The following is a 21713-nucleotide window of genomic DNA, read 5'->3' on the forward strand; positions in this document are numbered from 1 at the left end:
GCTATGGATAATACTATCCCCATCCAGAGGAAGAAAAATGAAACAAAACAAAATTCTTCAGAATCTGAGGAACACTACTACATTCACTTTTTAAAAAATTTCTCTTATGTATTTCTTTCCCTTAATCCTTATTCCTCTTACCTAAAATGACTAATCTGTAAATATGTTTATTAAAAATATGTATGTACAAAGCTAACCTGACTGTTCGCCCCTGGAGGGGAGGGGGTGTGGGAAGGGAGGGTGGGAGGAAATTATGTAACTTATTTCTTTTTTCTTTTTGGGGGGGTTTTTTTTTGGAAATTATGTAACTTAAAAATATGCACATGCATGTGGGTTCATAACATGTGTTTGGAAAAATAAAATATCAATTAAAAATAAGTTTTTAATATCAGTAGTTAATATCATAGAATTTTTTCATTAAATTGCTATTTCTTAATTACTCTAATGTACATATTTTAGAAATATAACATTTGTGTCTAAATAAAAGGAAATGGTTCATGTTTTGGTATTATTAAAAATAACCTTAATCAGACTTTGTCAAGACCTGATCTGTATCAACAAGATTCTAACAGTATTCACAAATCACCTACCTGCTGTTTTGTTTACAAATGTCTTATACTATCAAAATATTGTTTTCTATTTTGAAACATCTTTTCTAAGTGAAAAATTTGGGTTCTTTTCAGGGAGTTCCCTGTAAACTTTACATCTTTCAGAAAAATAGAAACCTCTAGAACCAGCTCCATTTGACAACAAAATATGTGACTATTTCTATACTTGAGTTTGTAGAAAACAAAAATAATGACACCTGAAAATGAGAGGTCCATCTAGAAAGGTTCGAAGTCTGGAAGGGTTCTTATTATTATTATGTACTTTTCTCATGTAACAAGAAAAAGTAGGGGAAGAGGAGGCAGGAACTCAAGATCCTATGAAGGATATGTAAATCCTTCATTACATGATTTTGCTAAGTTATTCAAAGCATTCTACCATGGACAATCATACTGAAAGTCAATAGGAACAATAATTATAGTAAAAGCAAGACTTCATTCAACAGTGTAGAACTCTCTGGAACACTAACTATTAGAGTATGTAATATTATATATTATTATTTCAGGGAATTATTAGATAACTCAAAATTATTTTTCAAGCATATAAATGCTAATTGCATGGATTTCTTTCCATAAATGATACTTTTCTCCAAACATATTTTGTGAAAAATAATCCTGCTAATGATGCCAGATTCAAATTATGACACTGAAAATGGACTGGCTTCCTGTCAACAGCTTGTATCAGAGTATGTGAGGGTGAGCAATGTGTAATTATTCAGTAAAATGTGTAATTATTCAGTAAAGATAGAATGGAGTCAGAAATGAAGGGCTGGGTGGCACAGTTGATAGAGTACTGACCCTAGAGTCAAGAGGATCTGAGTTCAAATCCAGCCTCAGACACTTAATAATTACCTAACCTTGGGCAAGTCACTTAACCCCATTGCCTGAAATAAATAAAATAATAATAATAATAATAATAATAATAAAGAAATGAAGGGCTTTCACTCCCAAGCAGAGAGGTTTATGTTTTATCCTAATGGTATTGGTACTTATTCAATTTCTTGAGTATGGGAATTGACATGGTCAAAATTGTACTTTAGGAGCACCAATTTATCAATTATGTGGCAAATAAATTGAAGAGGGTTGGATGCCAGGAAATCAATTTAAGAAACTTTTGCAATATTATATAGTATATAATGAAGGAGTATGCTGATAAATATTTAACAATCGGGTAAAAATGTTTGCATGAAAGTCTTTTAAGTTTAATCTCCATTACTTTTTAAAATCTAGACAATTAACAAAACAATAAATCAAATCTTTATTTGTGTAGATCTAAATATGAACACTGAAAATTTACCAATTGCCTGGCTCCAGCATACCCATTACTAGTGGGGTTGTGGTATGAGTAGAGAGAAGGAAGTAGATGCTGAGGAGAGAGAATGAATAAGATTTACAGTTGATTAGATATGAAGGAATGAATGAGAGTTACTTATTGATGATGACTAGGTTGTAAATTTGGGTGAGTGGAAGACTTCTAGAGTGAAACATTCTTCTTAAGGTTTAAAATACTCACAAAATTCTTTTAACTTTAATCTCCATTATCATATTGTTTCCATGACTTTATAAATCTAAACAATTTTGTTTGTAGCACCTGCTGATTGGTTAGGTAAGAAGTTTCATTCCAGAGAGGTTATGTTTGTGAAACAGTAGGCAAGTGGAGCATAGGGATAAGTTAATGTGGGAGTTATGATAATTAGGAGTTTATGAGGTTACCAAGAGAAAGGTGTAGAGGGACAAGCAGAGAAGGTCCTCTACTTAGCCATCAAAGCTATTCAAAACCTAGACCTTTCCCCTACCTTTCTAAGATTTTACTCCACTACCTCAAACCCCTATCGTATCTGTAATCCAATGACATTGACCTCTTTGCTATTCCTTGAACAAGATACTCTATGTCCCTACTACAATTATTTTCTCTGGCTCTATCCCATACTTGGAATTTTCTACCTCCTGACTTTCTTAAATTTCTACCTTCTACAGGAGGCATTAGTTTACTTAATTCTAGTATATTCCCTTTTTGATTACCTTCTAGTAATCTGTATATAATTTATTTATACAGAGTTGTTTGCTTGTTGTCTCCCCCCATTAAATTGGAAGCTCCTTGAGAATGTCTTTTACCTTTCTTTATATCTCCAACCTTAGCATAGCACCAATTATACAGGAGATACTTAGTGATGAACTGACTTAATAATATCTCAGAGCCCTCAGGCAACAAACCAAGACTAAAAGTTGTTGTACAGTATTGGAGGGGTAGAGGAGTTCTTCACCCAGGACCCTATATCAATGAAATCACTAGCCTAGTAAAAAAAATTGTTGTTCAGTCATATCTGACTGTCTTTGACCCCATGTGGAGTTGTCTTGACAAAGACTGGAGTGGTTTGTAAGTGTGCTTCTCCAGCTCATTTAATAGGTGAAGAAATGGAAGCAAAAAGGGCTAAGTGACTTGCCCAGGTTCACACAACTGACTAGTAAGTGTCTGAGACCAGATTTGAACTTAGGAAGATGAGTCTGCATTCAATCCACTGCACTAATTCTTCCGATACCAAATAGAATATAATTGTGTTCAAATAGTAGCTATTTGTAGCATAGCCTCAAATGCAGGAGTAAAAGGAAAAAGGGATAAGGAATAGCCAGCACAAAACACTATTATTATTATTGTTATTATTATTATTATTATTATATAAAAGAGAGATATAAAAACAAACACTCAAGAGTTCCAATAAATATGTATGCATGTGTGTATATACATATATGTATGTATGTATGTTCGTCTGTATGTAAAAGAAAAACACAACCAAATAAACCTCTGAATATAGAAAAGAACTTAGGTAGTTGTCCCTTCTAAGCATTTAAATTTGTGTAGACAATAGAAAGATGGCAAAGCATAACCTCTGTTTGCCTCATTTTCCTCAAATAAAATTTTCCTCAAATATAAAATATTGATAGCAAATATATAATGGAAGTTTTCTGTGAAGAGCTAATTAGATCTTATTTGTATAGCATTTAGGACAGTGTCTGAGTTGTAGTAGATATAATATCAAGGCTTGTATTCTTCCCTTGACTTCTCAGAATTGTTTTTAAATAATTGGAAGAAATGATAAATTTCAGCTAGAGGATAGTAAAAATAAAGAAGTAATCTTCTCTCTACCCAAATTCTATCCATGAATTCCTTGGGAATCTGTGAAACCCACAATTTTTTCATGAACCAAGCAGTCAATTCAAATTAATCGGAGGGGGGTGGGAATGTTAATGAGGGGATAGGGTCTTTGTTGTTCTAGGATTACATGATTTTACAAGTAGGACTTAGAAGAAATCCTTCTTGGGCATATCACCTAACCCCATTGCCTTGCAAAAGGAAAAAAGAGAGATACCAAAATCTTTCATTTCTGAATGATATAAACCTATATGGTTACTTAGGGAAATTAGGATTTAATTGATTGTATGGTTCATGTAAAAGAGAGCAATAACACCCTGAATCACATATATGACAATAATGTGAGCAACAGAACATTGGACTGAATGGACTAGGAAAAAAAATCTGACACCATATGGCAATTTCTATATTCCTATGAAGAAGAAAGAAAAGCAAGGGGCTTAGATGATCAGCCTTGGATAACAGTAAGTTTTCCATAACAATACACTGTATCAAAAGAAGAAAATTTCAACTAATAACAGATAGTACTTGCATTGTACATTTCATCTTGATTTGGTGATAGTTTTAAATATAAATCAAAGATAGACTTAATTTCTTCCTGCTACATAGATTATAAAACCTGGAACTAGATGCACTTTGTAAATTTAGACAAAATGAAATTATAATCTGTCTATCTTGATAACCCAAAAAAAATCCCCCAACAATAACAATTCTGTGCCATGGACATGAAATTATCTCAGTTGTTTCTTATCAGGAATGACAACTAAAGAAGTTTGTCCAGGAAAAAGCTTTGAATTCATTCTCCCACTGTTTGTGGGCTAGCAGTGTTTATTACCATGTCAGATTGGAGTATCCAAAGATAAAAAAAAAAAAATTCCTTTTAATCAAGCAAATATTTAAAACAATCACCAAATCATTTAGGTCCTTAAACACATTTGCTTAAAGCATCAGAAATAATTAATTCACTTCTTCACACTCTTTCCACTTTTAAACAATCGTTAGGTAATATTTACCGTCTGTTGCCGACATATTGTAGAATGTAACATTTGTGTTGTTCTCTACAGACCATCTAACTGGAATATTCCATCTGTAACTAAAAATTGAAAAGAGGAAAATCTTGAGTTGTCATTTCATGGAATCAAAAGAAGTTTTAGAAACTAAGATTAAAAACTAAAAACATTTAAAATCTATTTGTCTTATAGTTAATTCTTTCAAAAAGATCTGTATATAAATAAAACCTGTATACATAATTTTGTATATAATAATACAATATTGTTTATTATACGTGTTATCTAAGTCATTTCATTGTTTTATATCTTCATCTAGAATGAAGGAATAATACTTCCCATAGAAGACAAAAAATGGGAGTAAAGGTAACTAAGATTGTTTTTGAATAAAATACTTTGTACTTTGGGGGAAAAGATACATTTTTAGATTAGATAGATATGTGTTTACATGAAAATATGCATTTCTTTTGAGTTATTGCTCCATTCATACTTTGGACTCTTCTATTAGACTTTATATTTTGAAATCTTTTTATTTTATGTAGCTTAGAGATTTAGTTTATGATCTTCTATTAAAATTGTTGTTTTTAAAGGACAGCTAGGTGTAGCATTGACTAGAGCATTGAACCTGGGATTAGGAAGTTTGAATCTTAGATGCCAGTAGCTGTATGACCCCAGGCAAATCACTTAGCCTCTACCTGCTTCGGTTTCTTCAACTGTTAAATGAGGAAAGTAATTATCACTTACCTTCTAGGGTTGCTGTGAGAATCAAATGAAATAATATTTGATGCCTGGCAAGCAGTTGGTGCTTAAAAATGTTTTTTCTCAATTATGGAAGAGGGAAGGAAGATAATTTAGAACTCAAAATAGTAAAGAATGAAACTAAATTTGTTTTTATGTGTAATTAGAAAAAATAAAATATTAAAATTAAAAAATATTTAAATACCTGTTGCCTCCCTGCACCCTTAAATTTTTATGGATTGGTTCTATATCTGGGTTCTATGGGCAATTCCTCAGACTATATTAAGGATCTAGTTCCATCAGAGTTTATCGGTTGAGTTGTCCAAGATATTTTGATATATTTGAGGTCTGAAGCTTTCTCATGTCATCCTACAAAAGAGCCTTTGTCATAAATTTCTATCTACCAGAACATGTCTTACTACTTAAATTTTTTGTAGCCATGCTTACATGGTTTCTTGATATAATCTATAGGGATTACTTAGTCTGAATTTCTGAATACCCCTTTTTGAAATTCTTTGATTCTTTTCTTAAAGTTATTTAATATTTTATTTTTTCCAATTCCATGTAAAAATAATTTTGAACATTCATTTTTAAAACTCTGAATTCCAAATTTTCTCCCTTTCTCCTTCCCAGATTCTATGATTTTTTTGGCCAGAAATCTCACACAACCAATTCAACCAATTCTTTTCTTCCTTTTTCAATTTCTGGACAGAAAGTCTTCACTACCTTTTAGCATTGCTTTTTGTGAGTTCATTTTCCACTGCTCCCATCCACTTGATGTTAATGTGGCTAGAACTGAATAACTGTGTGTCACTACTAACAGTTTTTCACCTGTTCATTTGGTGACTTCTGGCTAAAGGGCATCTAGAGTCCTTCCTTAGGAAGATGAAGTCTGTTGAACCACATTGAATCTGAACGAAGGAACAATCTGTGTATTAAACTCAAAGGTCATGATAACACAAACTGCTAGCAATTACATAATACTAACTTTTTATGGCACATTAATAGAATGGAAAATTAGCACAATGAATAGAGCACTGGGTTTGGGATCAGGAAGACTCATCTTCTTACTAGCTGTGTTAATCCTGTTGGCCTCAGTTTCCTCATCTGTAAAATGAGCTGGAAAAGGAAACAGCCATCCAATCCAGTACCTTTGCCTAGAAAACCCCTACAATTGAAACAATTGTAAAACAAAAGACTACAAAGTGCTTTGTTCACAGTATCTGTATTATTAGATCCCCAAAATATTCTGTGAGTCCATTTTACAGATGAACTGATGATGCTCAGACAGATTAAGTAGCTTGTCCATTGTCATAAGTGTTGGAGGTTGGATTCAAAATCACATACTTCTTTCTTCTATTCCATTGTTGTGTGATTTTTAGGAATATTATGAGACTAAAATTATTTAAGAGATGGTACATTCAGTTTTATATCTTTGGAATTGTAGATGTTAACCTGACAAGCTGAATAAAATAAAGAAAATGACAGACATTATCTTTTATAGATATAGGCTCCTTAATAACATGGGCTGACTCACTTTTACATTTGTATTCTCAGCATTCAGCACAGTGCCTTGGATAGAGTAGGTGCTTAATAAAGGTTTGACATTAGTTGACTTCTCCAACTGAGAACTACACAGCCTCTAAGCCTCCTCCCTACCTCAGCCCCCAGTAAGGAAGTTATAGATAGAGTGTGGGGGGCTTGAAGCCAGGAAGACCTGTATTGCTCACACTTTGAAGCTATGGGCAAATCATAATCTCTTTGAGTCTCAGTTTCTTTCTAGGGAAAAATGAGAATGCTGGACTAGATAACCTCTAAGAGAACTTCCAGCCCTAAATTTGTGATCTTCCATTTTATTTTTAGAAATAAAAGAAATGGGTTTTTACCTTCTTTGAGTAGAGATTACATTTTTTCTTTTTTTTTTTGATCCTTGTTTATAACGGAAACACACAGAGGAAAGTGAGGCATGAGAACTGGTCCCATAATGTAAATATAATCATTTGATTTCTTTTTGATGTTGACATTGAGAAAAATAATGTAAATTTAGAAAAAGTAAATTTCAAACTATCTTTCTCTGATTGTATAATCTACTATCTAGTTGAAACACAAACACATTTCTGAGATAATTATCTTTCCTGGCATTGGGGAGGGGATCTCGGGAGAGGGGACACAATTCTGGAGCATAAACTTGGCCCACTGCTTCCCTGGCTTCTTGGGTGAACAAGCATTTCCTAAGTATTCACATGGTTCCTTTCAAGGGGAAAAAATCATTTCTCCCAGTACAAGAGGGTATAAAGCTTATTTGATCACCAGGGCCTGGCATGGGAATTAGTTGTATTACTCCAAAAAAAAAAAAGGTTCAGGCTTCCAAAATCAAGACAGAAATTGTGAGCATTCTCAAGAAGGGAGGAAAGATAGGTATGATGGATGGACTCTCTTGCCCCCCCCCTTCCCACTTCCTGAAGCTTTGTCAGCTCCCCATGGCTGAATGTATTCTCTCTGTCATCTAGGATTATACTAGATTATCTGGTGATGGAAGACCACTCTTTTTAAAATTCATGACAGATCAATAATAACTGCTTCAGATACTACCAATATTTATATCATATATGTTCCTTTGCTAATAATGTATCAAGTTCTGCATAAGTAGAGAGGATACACACAGAGCCTTCAGGGGACTCACTTTCTAATGGGGGGGGCACTACTCAAATAGCTACAGACTTGTAAGATATACAGTGTTACTGGGAGGCAACTTCACAATTAACCAATCAATAAAGTGCCTGCTTTGTATCAGACACTATGCTAATTACTCAGGAAACAAAGGGGAAGCAAGGTGGCACAGTCGATAGAGCACTGCCCTTGGAGTCAGGAGTTCAAATCCGACCTCAGATGTTTAATAGCTGTGTGACCTTGGGCAAGTCATTTAACCCTGACTGCCTCACATCCAGGGCCATCTCCAGTCCTGATGCCTAACTGGCCACTGGACCCAGATGGCTCTGGAAGAGAAAGTGAGACTGGTGACAGCACAGCCCCCCTCACTCAAATCCAATTCATGTTCTTGTCAGGGCATCACCTCCCTGATATCATGATCTTTGAGAATGAAGAACAAACATTATTATTATAGAAAACAAAGAGAGGCAAAATATAGCCCCTCCCTTCAAGAAGCTTTCAATCTGATCTCAGAGAAAAAGAACTAGAAATTAGTGCAGGAGTTTAACTAATAGCACAATGGTGAAAGGATTTGCAGCTTTTGGTAGAATAGTTTTTCTTTCCCCCTGAAAAAATGAATATATGAGGGGCAGGCTAGGTGGTGCAGTGGATAAAGCACCAGCCCTGGAGTCAGGAGTACCTGGGTTCAAATGCAGTCTCAGACACTTAACAATTACCTAGCTGTGTGGCCTGGGCAAGCCACTTAACCCCATTTGCCTTGCAAAAACCTAAAAAAAATGAATATATGTATGCATGTATATATGTTGTATATGCATTAATGTAATATGAATAAATGTTGGCAAGTATTCTCAATGGGAGAGAACAATAAATACACAGATTTCCATTTGTAAAATTTAAATGGTAACATGTTTCTAAGAGTAAGAGTTTCTAATTCATGCAACCAAAATCTATCACAAAATATATCTTCTTAATTATTCTAATTCTGAGATACAGTCAGGAGGAAATAGAAAACTGTTGGTAGAGGAAGTTTCCTTCACCTATGCAAGTCAGCACCTTATAATAATGCAAATTATTACATTAGAAGAGTATATAAAATATTGAGATGCTTTTCCAGGGTCACATGGCCTGTTTGGGTCAGAGGGTCAATTTGAACTCTAAAACCAAATCTCCCCATAGTACACTGACTACGTTATCTCTCATGATCTCAGGTCACTGTCTAAGATCATAAGAGATGCTAATGTGACCCAGTGAATTCAGCTCCTGCCTGAGACTCTTATTAATTGGGTGATTCTAGGAAACTTTCTCTCAGAGTTCCTCTATAAATTAGGTGATTGGATTTCATAGTTGGTTAATCAATAATAATTTATTAAATATATAGCATTGTGCTAAGTGCTGGGAATAAAAAGAAAGGTAAAAGAATCCTCTGATTTCAAATCTTTGCTGCAGAGTATTTTTGTAAAGGGAGTTTTCTCAAGGGGGGTTCTTTGCCAATGAAATCAAAAGTTGGAACTCATAAAACTGTCTATTACAAATTATGGCCTTTTAAAACACAACTAACTTGCTTCTGTTGAATGTTAACAGAGAGTAATTAATGAATTCATTATTTTTCCCTTTCTGTTTCAGATTTTACCAGTGTTTACATCCTATATGTTTCTTTGCTATTAATATATCCAGTGATGACAGCTAAATAAACAGATCTTTGATTGAGAAATATGAAAAGCACCTAATGGGGAAAAGAAGACAAAGTTAGAACATGTTGTCATTTCACTCTTATCCAATTCTTTGTGATCCCATTTTGGTTTTTCTTGACAGTCATACTAGATCATTTTACAGATTGGGAAATTGAGGCCAACAGGATTAAGTGATTTGCTTAAGATTACACAGCTATTATATCTATTATATAGCTATTATACCCACTATACTACCTAGCTGCCCCAAAGTAGACCATAGCTGATCACTTTTTCACTTATTATACTTCTGATGTAGAAGCCATCAGTTCATTAATTGATCAAAACCTAAAGTGTCAACTCAGACATAATATATTAATTTGTTGATCAGTGTTGGTCATTATCCATTGTATGTGCTTCAAGATTTCATTCATTTCTAAAAGATCACTCTCATTAAGTTTGGGGGGGAAAGAACTACTTTAAAAGCAGTTTTTTTATTCTTATTTATGGCACCACTAACTAAAAATAACAGTGAAAGTTAAGATCTTTTCTTTTACACTTCACTGGTTCAGAGGGTCTGCAATTTGCAACTGGTCTTTACTAGTTTGCAGTCTTTCAATTGTACAGTTTAGTAGATTGCTTTTGGAAATTGTTATACTTGAAAAAATTCATCTCCCCACGCCCATCTTGTGTGGTGAGTAACCTTGAGCTTCCAGGATTGGTTTGCTGGACAACAGACATTCAATCTATTACAAGATGCTCAAAGAGGGGGCAGCTAGATGGCACAGCGGATAGAGCACTGGCCCTGGAGTCTGGAGGACCTGAGTTCAAATCTGACCTGAGACACTTAATAATTACTTAGCTATATGGCCTTGGCCAAGTCACTTAACCCCATTGCCTTACCAAAAAAAAAAGATGCTCAAAGTCTTTTCAATTTGGTAGGACCATCCAGAATGTTCATTTCAAAAGCATGATCATTAAGAATACAGTAAGGGTAGCTAAGTGGTGCAGTAGATAGAGCACAGCCCCTGGAGTCAGGAGGTCCTAAGTTCAAATCCAGTCTCAGATATTTGATACTTATTAGCTATGTGACCTTGGGAAAGTCACAACAGACAAAACAAAAGAAAAAGAACACAAGGGAGTTTTAGAATATCACTTTAGTGGAAATGTTAATGTCACTCAATAAATTGACAAATGTTTCTTAAGCACTTACTATATGTGGGTACTCTTGCTAGGCCCCACAGAGAAAGACAATTTTTAAAAAATTACTATTTCTGAGGAACTCTTATTCAATGGGAATCATTTATTTACTCAAATGTCATTTATTTTAATCAAATAAGGTAAATATCATAATTCTTAAAGTTATTGGCTGTTGCGGTAAACCTCATTTTTTTTTTAATTAAAAAGGTAATCTCTGAAGTGTTCTCCACATAGACCATCCTTGTTATTATTCTATTCTGAGACAAAGCAACCCAGGTATGTACCAAAAATCATCCTGGAACTGAAGGACAAGGGTAACAAGAGGACCTCTTATGGTAGTGAAGCACATGTCATGAAACAGACAAGCCAAGATTGCTCTAATGTATTTGATGAAATTAGGAAAGTAAAGAATGCTTTATTGAAGGTCTCCAGTTGACCTGTGTAAGGAAAAATGGATGTGCAGAAAGGCTAAGATTATGAGTGATCTCACTGACTTGGGCTGGAAACCCAATGCTAATGTATTTTCCAATGAGAAAATTAGTCTGGAAAATAGTAGTGATGGTTCTCATCAGACTTCTAGGCATAGTAACTATTGACTCTGCCGATAAGTGCTGATTGAAGTGACATCTGCCTCTGAAACAGTCTAAAGAAAATGAAAACAATGTATGAATGTTAGCAATTAAGGGCAGATGTTAGGGGAAAAAGTAAATGTTGACATGATTCCATATCTTAAGCCTTGATAAAACAAAAATTGATTAGAGAGTGCTTTGAAGGAAAGATTAGTTATAGATGTGATGGTATAAAATTGAATTCAGTGAATAATAAGAATTCATTGTTTTATATGCCTCAAAGGAGGCAACTAGATGGCCTGATAACATATAACACTAGACCTCTAGTTGAGAAGAAATCTTGCCTCAGCCACTTACTAGCTGGGTGATCCTGGATAAGTCACATAGTCACTGCCTGCCTCAGTTTCCTCAAAGGTAAAATGGGAATAATAGTAAGCCAATTTCCTATGATTATTGTAAGGATCAAATATGGTAACATTTATAAAGCATTTTCCAAACCTTAAGAAACCATGGAAATGCTATAATTTATTATTATTATTATTATTATTATTATTATTATTAAACACAAAAGTATCAATTAGATTCCTTTGGAAATAGATGTTTTCTGATCATCATCACCAGCATCATCATTGTTATTATTGTTAATAGTAGTGTTGTTATTTGTTATATCAAAAATTTCTTCCAGTTTTTATATTTTTAGAAGAAGAATCATCTGGTTAAAAACTTCTGCATTGCATATAGTAGGAAGAGGTTTACTATTCATAACACATAAGCAATGCAAAATAATAAGAAACTCTGGTCCTATGATGATGCTTATGAGAAAATAAAAGTCGAAAATGTTGCTAGGAACTAATCATCCAAAGACTGGAAATCTGTTAATATGGCCAACCTAATTTGTGTGAGCATGAAACAGGAATTATAAATGGGCCTAAAATATGCTGCTGACAGGGGAAATCATATAAATCATTGACATAGTTATGCTGATTTTACTGTTGATAGATATGTGAATAGAAAGTTGAATTATCACTTAAAAACAAGTCAGACCCATGTTTATGTTCTAGTGTAAGTATAATCAGAAGGGGAAAAAATAAAAGTAACTTTCCTGCCACACCCACCCTTTTCTAAAAGGGAAAAAAATAAGATTAGACATAATTATACATTAGTAACCCCTGAGTTATATGTTCCCTTCCTTATATTAGAGTGAACTGCCAATTTTCTAAAATTGAAGGGTAAATTAATACTTGTCAGTTACACTTCAGCAAGTTGTTACTAAGAGATTTTCCTCTCATTGGATGATCATAGATTTACAGCCATATGGGAAGTCTTTGACCAATCTTGTCCAATCTCATCATTTTATAGATGTGGAACCTAATACTCAAGAGAGGTTAAGTGATTTGCCAGGGACCACACAGCTTATAAATGTCAGACTTGAACCCAGTTCATCCTGATTATCAGTCTAGTTTATCTAGTCTAGTTGGACTCCCATTACTGGGGTGGGTAGAGAGTGAGGGCAAAACAGCCACTCCATTACCACATAAACAAGAATGCAACTGCCTCTGGGAAAGTTTTTATGAAGTGCCTGCTATGTGCTAGCAACTACAGATGCAAATAAAGCAGTACCCTCAAAAGATAGTATCTAGTTATTCCAATCCTATAGAAAGATCCTGATTAGATGCCTCTGGGATTTAGTGGATTTTTAATTTTGCATTTGTTTTTCTTGCCATCTTGAAACCTCAGAGCAATGAACCTTGCTAGTAATTATGGTTTCATAACACTGTGATCTAACTCATGTGATCTAATCTTAGAACAATCAATTGAAAGTTGGAAATAGAATGTTTATACTTTTCTCCTCTCTTTCTCCCACTTAAGGTGTATTAATCCCCATAAAGAAATTTTAGTTCTCTAGAAAGAGGATATAACCATCTGTGCCTCTATTCTAGTCAGACTGAGAATTTTTCAAGTGGAATTATTTTCTAGGATTCTGTTTTTTTCAAATTCCCTAGTTTAGCTCCAGTTGGTTATTGGGGCACAATTCTAATCCATGAAAAATATGAGTAGAGTGGACATGATTAAGCTAGCATCACATGCATAAGGCTGTCATCCAAATACTTTGAGCTGATCCTGAAGATGGAAGGCAAAGTCTAGCAAATGTTAAATGAAAACTTGACAGAATGCAATATTACAGAAATCATTTCCTATTTAGGTGGGTTTGAAGAAGCTCAGATAATTCTGTTTTTTGTAATCTAAGTTATTTTTATTTTCCCTTTCTTTAATCTTTAATGGAAGAATTAATCTGTATATTTCATTAGAACTATGCTATTCTGTGAAATTCCAGGGTTTCAGGCCCCCCTTCACACTCTCCCCGGCCCAGCAGGATGTAGTTAAAGCTTATGTAAGCAAGAAGCTCTATGAAATTTTAGAAGTCCAATGACTTTATGCTCATGTGTTTATTTTGAAAGGACTTCAATATATTTTGTCAACTTTTCTGAGGAACCCAGGCACTTTCTTTAAACATCTAAAGAGGAGTTCTGAATTTGGAGAACCTAGGGTCAAATGGGACTTTGCCACTTTCTTTCTGTGTCTGAATGTGGGCTGCTCACTTAACCTCATCTAACCTCAGTTTCCTCGTCTGTTAAAATCAGGGGACTGGTCTAGATGAATTCTAAGTTCTTTTCCTGCTCTAAATTAATGATCCTACTTCAGTTGTTCAAGCAAAAAAATTAAAAAATATAAAATGGAGACTCTTTGCAAACTTCGTCCCAGTTGCAAATAGAAATCCTGTGAACTTTTTAGACAAAGCTGGAAATCTTATTTTGGAGCTGACGATGTCTTTAGTTTTGGTATTATAACTTAGAAGAGGCAACACATTTCTTAATGCTTTGGTCTTCCAAATCAATGTTTAAAGAAAAGAGCAAAGATTCCGAGCTCTGAGGTCCTCACTAGCTGAGGGCATTGTTGTTGTTGTTTTTGTTTATCGAGTCACTTCAATCATTTGAAGTGGCAAGGTAGGAAAATTGATATTGTGAGTATGCCCAAGTAAGTCCATTTTTGAGGCAGTCCTGCTCAAGCTTCTTTAATAAATTCTATCAATGTGTAATAGTTTGTTTTAAAGTCATGTCTTGGGGAAGCTAGGTGGTGCAGTGAATAGAGCACTGGCCCTGGAGTCAGGAGGACCTGAGTTCAAATCCAGCCTCAGGCACTTAATAATTACCTAGTTGTGTGACCTTGGGCAAATCACTTAATACCCATTGCCTTGCAAAAAGAAAAACCTAAAAAAATTTTAAAAAATAAAGTAACGTCTGATTCTTTGTGTCCCAACTTGAGATTTTCTTTACAAAGATACTGGAGTGATTTAGCATTTCCTTCTTTCAGCCCATTTTACAGATGAGGAAACTGAAGCAAACAGGATTAAGTGACTTGCCAAAAGTCACACAGGTAATAAGTATATAAGATCAAATTTGAACTCAGGTCTTCCTGACTCCAAGCCCAGCACTCTGTTCACTGAGCCACCTAGCTGTGGCTAGTCTCCTACCTGTTATTAAACTCTCTCTGTGTTAATAAACTCTCTCCAATTCATTTTTATGGAAGTCAATGGTCACAAACTTCATCATTTACAAAGTTTCATAAAAGTTTATGTAACTATTTCCTACGTCAGAGAGTCTTTACTCAATGTGTTCCAAAAGACACATTTTCTGACTCCTCTCTTTTATAATTCCCAGAAGAAATACAATAGTACCTAACTGCACTCAGGAGGTGTTGAAGACTTATTGAACTGAATGCATAGAAGAAGCAAGACTAGCATTTATATCACTACCCATAAAACACAGGACCAAAATAACCATCAACTCAACATTGATTTATGATCTGGCTGCCACAGGTAGAAAGTGATGAGTTTCTTGAGTCAACCCAACATCCTCGAAGTGACTCTAGTCCTGCATTATATGCTTACCCAAGAGCAGAAGGTGGCTGTGAAGAATCTGTGTTGGGGTCCAACAGGAAACGTTTCTGTTGCAGGATACGAATATTTTGAGCATTCAAAACAGGGTAACCCATCTGCCTAGTCCATGTGTCCATTACTTCTTTCACTGGTTTATTACTTGCCTAAGGTTGACAAGTAGAGATTAACAAAAAACTTCGGATTTTTTTTTACAAAAATTTAGAATCAAACTAATACTAAATAAGAGTAATTAACAATTAGATATAGGTCTTTCTATTTCATACCTCTTCCAGGGCTGCCCAAAAATCATCTGTTCTTGCATTTCTGAACTTATATTTCTCCAAGTATTTCTGTATAAAAAAGAAAAAATTATTAAATAAAACATTAATCTTTGCCCTTCTCTAGGTGGTCTTATTTGGAAGAAAAGATTTAGAACAGGTTTTAGATTAAAGGTTTTAGGATCTTAGTTCTAAAATGGCTATTATTACTTTTTTGTGTCATGGACCCCATTGAACAAAGCCAAAGGACCCCTTCTTAGAACAGTGTTTTTAAATAATTGTAGAAAAAGATACATTTCAATTAGAGGTTAACAAAAATAGAGGTATAAATTTTTTTTATCCAAGTTCATTGTTGCTGAGTCATTTTACTGATGTTTGACTCTTTGTGATCCCATTTGAGGTTTTTTTTGGCAAAGATATTAGAGTTGCTTGCCATTTCCTTCTCTAGCTCATTTTACAGATGAAGAAGTAGAAGCCAAAGGGGTTAAGTGACTTGCCCAGGGTCACACAACTAGTAAGTCTCTAAGGCCAGATTTCAGCTCAGGAAGATGAGTCTTCTTGACTTCAGGCCTGACCTCTCTACTGCCTGAATCACCTACATGGTCATATGATCTGGATCCTCTGAAATCCAACCAGAAACCCTCTGTTTTGTTCCTCTTAACCACTTCTTAACTTTAATTCTAAAGGGATATTTAAGTAAGTCAACCTAAGATAGATAGATAGATAGATCTAAATTCTACCCAAGATAAACAGATATATCTAAACCACAAGAAATAATTACTGATTAAAAAGCTCTATTTGTTCTTTATCTGGTGATTATTTGAACCTTGGTATAATTGTAACCAAACAAGAGAGCAATTTGAAGATTTTCTTCTAAGGATTAGTTGCTTTGAAAACCAAGGTGTGTGGGGAAGATAGGTTAGAGCACCAGTCCTGGAGTCAGGAGGACCTGAGTTCAAATTTGACCTCAGACACTTAATAATTACCTAGCTGTGTGACATTAGGCAAGTCATTTAACCCCATTGCCTTAAATAAATAAAATTTAGGGAAAAAAGGAAAGCCAAGGTATGAGTTCTTCAAGGACAAAGATGCTCAGGAATTAAAAACTCTGAATAGACGCTGAGGGTCTATAGTTTTTACAAATAGTCATCATTGCTTCCTCCCTTCCTTTACTAACTCATGTATTTTTCAGTTTGGGACACCAGGCAACACATCGGTGGGGCAGGTTAAACAGGGTTGAGGTTTACACAAATAAAATAGAAGTAATGGACCTTAACCGAAGTGAACATTTGAAAATCTGCAGTTATAAAAATGATACATATGGGGAGATTATAATTATAAAAAGATCTTTCCCTGTAGAAAAGGATTCACCTTGTAATTCTTTTAAATAGCAGGTCCTCACAGTATGTTTAAAATATCCTATTTACAAATTGCTGTTTGTGTACATCTTTTTTTTTCTGGAACATGTCAATTAAAGAAAATGAAAATCACCTCTACAGGAAATTATAGGCATTCTTCTAAACCAGTCCATTATCATCAAAATCCAAGAAGTTTCCTTGGAGACTATTCATACAATTGTTGCATTTCCTTTGCTATCCAGAATAGCCCAGGACCTAATGTGATCATCTTCTTGGGTACAGGTAAGGGTCCTTGTGAATGTTAAGAAACTATATATGAAGGAAACTAATTCAATTGAAATAAAAATTAAGTGTTTGTTTGTTTGTTTTCATAGATAAGTGAAACCTTAGAGATCCCCAGATCTCAGTTTAAGAATCCTTGGATTAAGGCTAAATCAAATCAGGTAGGCTCAAAGAAACCGACCACTGTGTTGCCTTTAGTTAGACAGACTCAAAACTGTCACAAAACTGTCTTTATTCTTTCCAGGAATTAAGATATGAAAAAGTAGAAGATGCTCAGTAAAGATTGGAAAGGCCATCGGGCTTGTCAGATCTCCTACAGTCTTCCCTCCTGGAATCTGTTGGCCAGTTTGCTTCTCAGCACGACCACCAGAGGGCAGGCAAAGGAAGGGAGAAGAGAGATCATTTTAAAAACAGAACAGTTTTTAATTGTGGCTTACAGAGTTTTGTCTTGGCCACAAGTAAAACACTTGGAATTAGGAAGAAATGTTCAGTTATGGACCTACATGTACAAAAATATGGGGGAAAGAACTGGAAGATAAAAAGGCACCCTTCAATTGGAGAAGAATGACTGAACAAAGTATGGCACATGAATGTGATGGAATCCTATTATGGTGAAAAAAATGATGAAAGGGATAGGTTCAGAGAAGTTGGGGGAAGACTTGTATGAACTGATGTTAGAGTGAAAGGAACAGAACCAATCTGCATGACCTTTGGAAAATTGTGTACTCTTTTTTAGACCATTTTGCTCATCTTTAAAATAGGAAGAATAATATATTTGCAATCTAATTTTTGTTTTTGAAGAAATAATTTTTAAACTCTAAAACACTGCACATATATGCTATTCTTATCATCATTAGTGTTTTATATTCTGGAAGTTATGTGTTCTGTAAGTTTCTGTCTAACACACAAAAGGGAAGAAATGAAGTATCACACCTTCTATTAGTAATATATAAACCTTTTGTAAGTATTCCTTTATGTGTAAGTATTCCTTTATTTATACTAATGCACAAATGCTTAAGATATTCTATCAGAAGTGGCCATAGTTCATCCACGCGCTGTCACTTTTGGGCCAAATGCTATGCATCTGTTGGTGAGCTGACTGAGACTGGGATTGTTCATAGAACAGTATGGAAGGAAGAAAAAGAGCCAAACCCAACTGATTCATTCAGGAACAAAACCCATATTGCTACAGAGAGTCTGTTTCCACAGAAGACTCTAGTATTAAAGGTCCTGAAGTATATAGTAAGAGATGCCAGGGAAGTTTGGGGATCAATAGTGACCTGCTAATTATAAGCTCATGGAAGTTTCCTTCTCCAAGAATCTGAATTCAAGAGAAAGTTACAAAGTCTGTATTTGTTAAGCAAATTTGATTTGAGCAAACATACTAGCTGGGTGACCCTGGATTAGTCACTTAGCCCTATTTGCCTCACTTCCCTCATCTGTAAAATGAACTGGAAAAGGAAATGGCAAATTGTTCCAATATATTTACCAAGAAAACCCAAAATGAGGTCACAAAAAGGCCGACCTGGCTGAATCAACTGAACAGCAATAATGACAATAAAAAATTTGCTTTGAGAGTTTTTTGACTGTTTAAAACAGCCAAAATAAATAAATTAATTAATAAAGTTAATGTTTAAATAATAGCCAATTAAAAAAGGTACAGAAGACTGGTGTTTATTTCTTTGTATGGAGATACTCCTTTGGGCCTCAAAAATTATGGATGTTCCATCCTAAAATGCAGTGAGCTACCCAATGATACATTCTCACACCATAAGATTTTTATTTGATCATGGGATCATTGAACTGGAGTTGGAAGGGACTTCAAAAGCTGTCAAACTCAAACTTTGATTTTATACTTGAGGAAAGTGAGGCCCAAGGAGGTCCCAAGTATCAAAAGTAGGATTTGAACCTAGATTCCTTGACTACAGTTATCAATGGTCAAGTCACTAAAGAAACCTACAAAATCTCCCCAGAGCAATTACCAAGAATGTTCTAGATGTTCTTTGATTCTTTTAAATGTTCTTGAGCCTCAGACTCTTAATAATTACCTAGCTTGCAAAACCAAATACATATATATATATATATATATATATATATTATTCCTTTTGAATTCAGATCACTCTCTTCCCTCCTTTTAAATTCTGGGTCTTATTCAATGTCCAGTTTCAATGACAAGATAGAACTTTCTTATAGACTTGTGATTTCATTAATGAAAGGAAGTCCTGGTGAAGAACATCCTCCTGTGATACAGCTCAATTATTTTCTCTGAAATGTGGGAAAGTTGTCTAGAAGGTGAAGTGACATGCCTGGGGTCATACAACTAGTAATTGTGAGTGGTAGTAATTGTGAGTGTGATCTTACTGATTACACATGTGTACCCACGTGCACACACACACACACACACACACACACACACACACACACACACACCAAACTGCCCACCATTTTGAGGAGGGCATGAGGGAGGGAAAATAATTTGAAATCTAAATGTTAAAATTTTCATGGGGAAATGGCAGGGCAGGGAGGCTATTTTAAAAAACTATCAATCTAGTAAATAGACAACTACATTTAATTACAACACTAAAGAAAAACAGAAATTAAAGACATTATCAAGGAATAGAATGATATAAAGAGCAGGTGAGTTTGGCTATATGGAAAGAATGGGGGACAGCAGGTCAATGACTTCATTGACTTGCAAGGTCAAGAGAAGTCAAAGCCTCAACATGCACCCCCAATTCCCTTTGCTAATTTTATGAGAGGACATGGGCAACAGTTGCATACGATTGGTGATCATGAATGGGATGTAATTTATACTGTTGGAATGAAGTTCCAAATTGAGGAGATTCATTTGAATATCTTGAGTAAGTAGATAGATGAGAAAAAGAGAAAGGAAGAGAGGGATGGAGATACTGATGGACTGCTGCTAAAATTTTATGCAAACTGAGTATTTTCATCAATTTCATCAATTTTCCCAGTATGGATGATTAGGTCAATCTCTTTTGAATGACTATGGATTTCACTGAAGAGGTCTTAGTTTCCAGGGGGTATGCAAACTATTTCAATACCAGTCAATCAATACATTGCTAAGAAATTAGGTGCATTTGGGGAAGAATAAGGTTCATTAATTAGGAACCCTTAGTCTACCTGGGGGCAGCAAGATGACACAATGGATAGAGCACCAAGGCCTGGAGTGAAGAAGATTTGAATTTAAATCTAACCCACTAGCTGTGTGACCCTGGGCAAGTTGCTTAACTCTTTTTGCCTCAGTTTCCTCACCTGTAAAATGAAGAAGAAAATGGCAAACCACTACAGAATCTGTGCCAAGAAAACCTCAAATGGAGTCATGTGAAAACAAGTGAACCCTTTAACAACATTCTACCTACACTATGCTGGCTGTCATTAGTAACACTGCCAAATATCCTGTCTTTCTGGATTATATCTCAACTGATATTGCTAATCATTTGAATGTGGGAAAAAAACATTGTTGAAATATTAAATTGTCATGTAAGAAAAAAAAAGAAATAATGTTTAGAAGTTGCAGAGAGTAAGATTTGGGCTTAACATGAGACATTTCCTACCAACTAGACCTGAGTAAGAAGAAAAACAAGGTAGATTTTCCCCTCATTTGAGGTCTTCCAGGAATGTCCTCCAGGATGATCACTTGTTGGAAAAGTTGTAGTGAATACTAGTCAGGCAGAATAAGATACTATGATGGAGACAAAGTATATTTGACTAACTACAGGCAAGATTCATTTTTCCTCAATGGTGGATAATGAAAAGGTTTAAGAAAGAGTAAAAAAAAATTCTTAACTATTAATGTTTTCATGCCTCACACACAGATCCCAGAACATCTCCTTTTGACATCGAGGTAGCCAGTCCCATCTAAACAGAAAGGTGGAGAGCTAACCTCTCTTGTCAAGCACCTAGAGATTCTTGCATAGAGAGTAGAGGGGACATTGCTAAAAACATTAGAAATGTCACCAATTGAAAGGATAGAGAATAGGACAGGGATCAAAATGCTAGCAGCAGCAGCAAGTACATTCCAGTGCTGGCATGTAGTACCCTGGAGAATCATATCCAAAAAAAGAAAAAAAATCCTGCATTACTGGGTGGGAGAGTAGGGGAATGCTGGGACATGTTTCATACCCCATGGGCTGAAATGCCATCAAAAAAGTTTTGTCTTAGACACTTGGGGTATCACAACTGGGAAGTCTAGGGTAGAAGGGAAAGAAGAGGAATATTCCATTTATA

General features: G+C 35.0%; 1 protein-coding gene across 2 annotated transcripts in view; it reads right to left on the reverse strand.

Moving 5' to 3' along the window:
* Positions 1–21713, reverse strand: part of ENPEP (glutamyl aminopeptidase) — a 113104-nt gene that overhangs the window by 27503 nt on the left and 63888 nt on the right. For both annotated transcript variants that reach the window (XM_074228708.1, XM_074228707.1), the window contains 3 exons: positions 15829–15894; positions 15557–15708; positions 4770–4849 (listed from right to left, as the gene is read on the reverse strand). In XM_074228708.1, coding sequence (XP_074084809.1) covers positions 4770–4849; positions 15557–15708; positions 15829–15894 — 298 coding nt within the window. The remainder of the gene's footprint in view (positions 1–4769; positions 4850–15556; positions 15709–15828; positions 15895–21713) is intronic.

The sequence above is a fragment of the Macrotis lagotis genome, chromosome 3, assembly GCF_037893015.1.
Source record: "Macrotis lagotis isolate mMagLag1 chromosome 3, bilby.v1.9.chrom.fasta, whole genome shotgun sequence".
Lineage (NCBI taxonomy): Eukaryota > Metazoa > Chordata > Mammalia > Peramelemorphia > Peramelidae > Macrotis > Macrotis lagotis.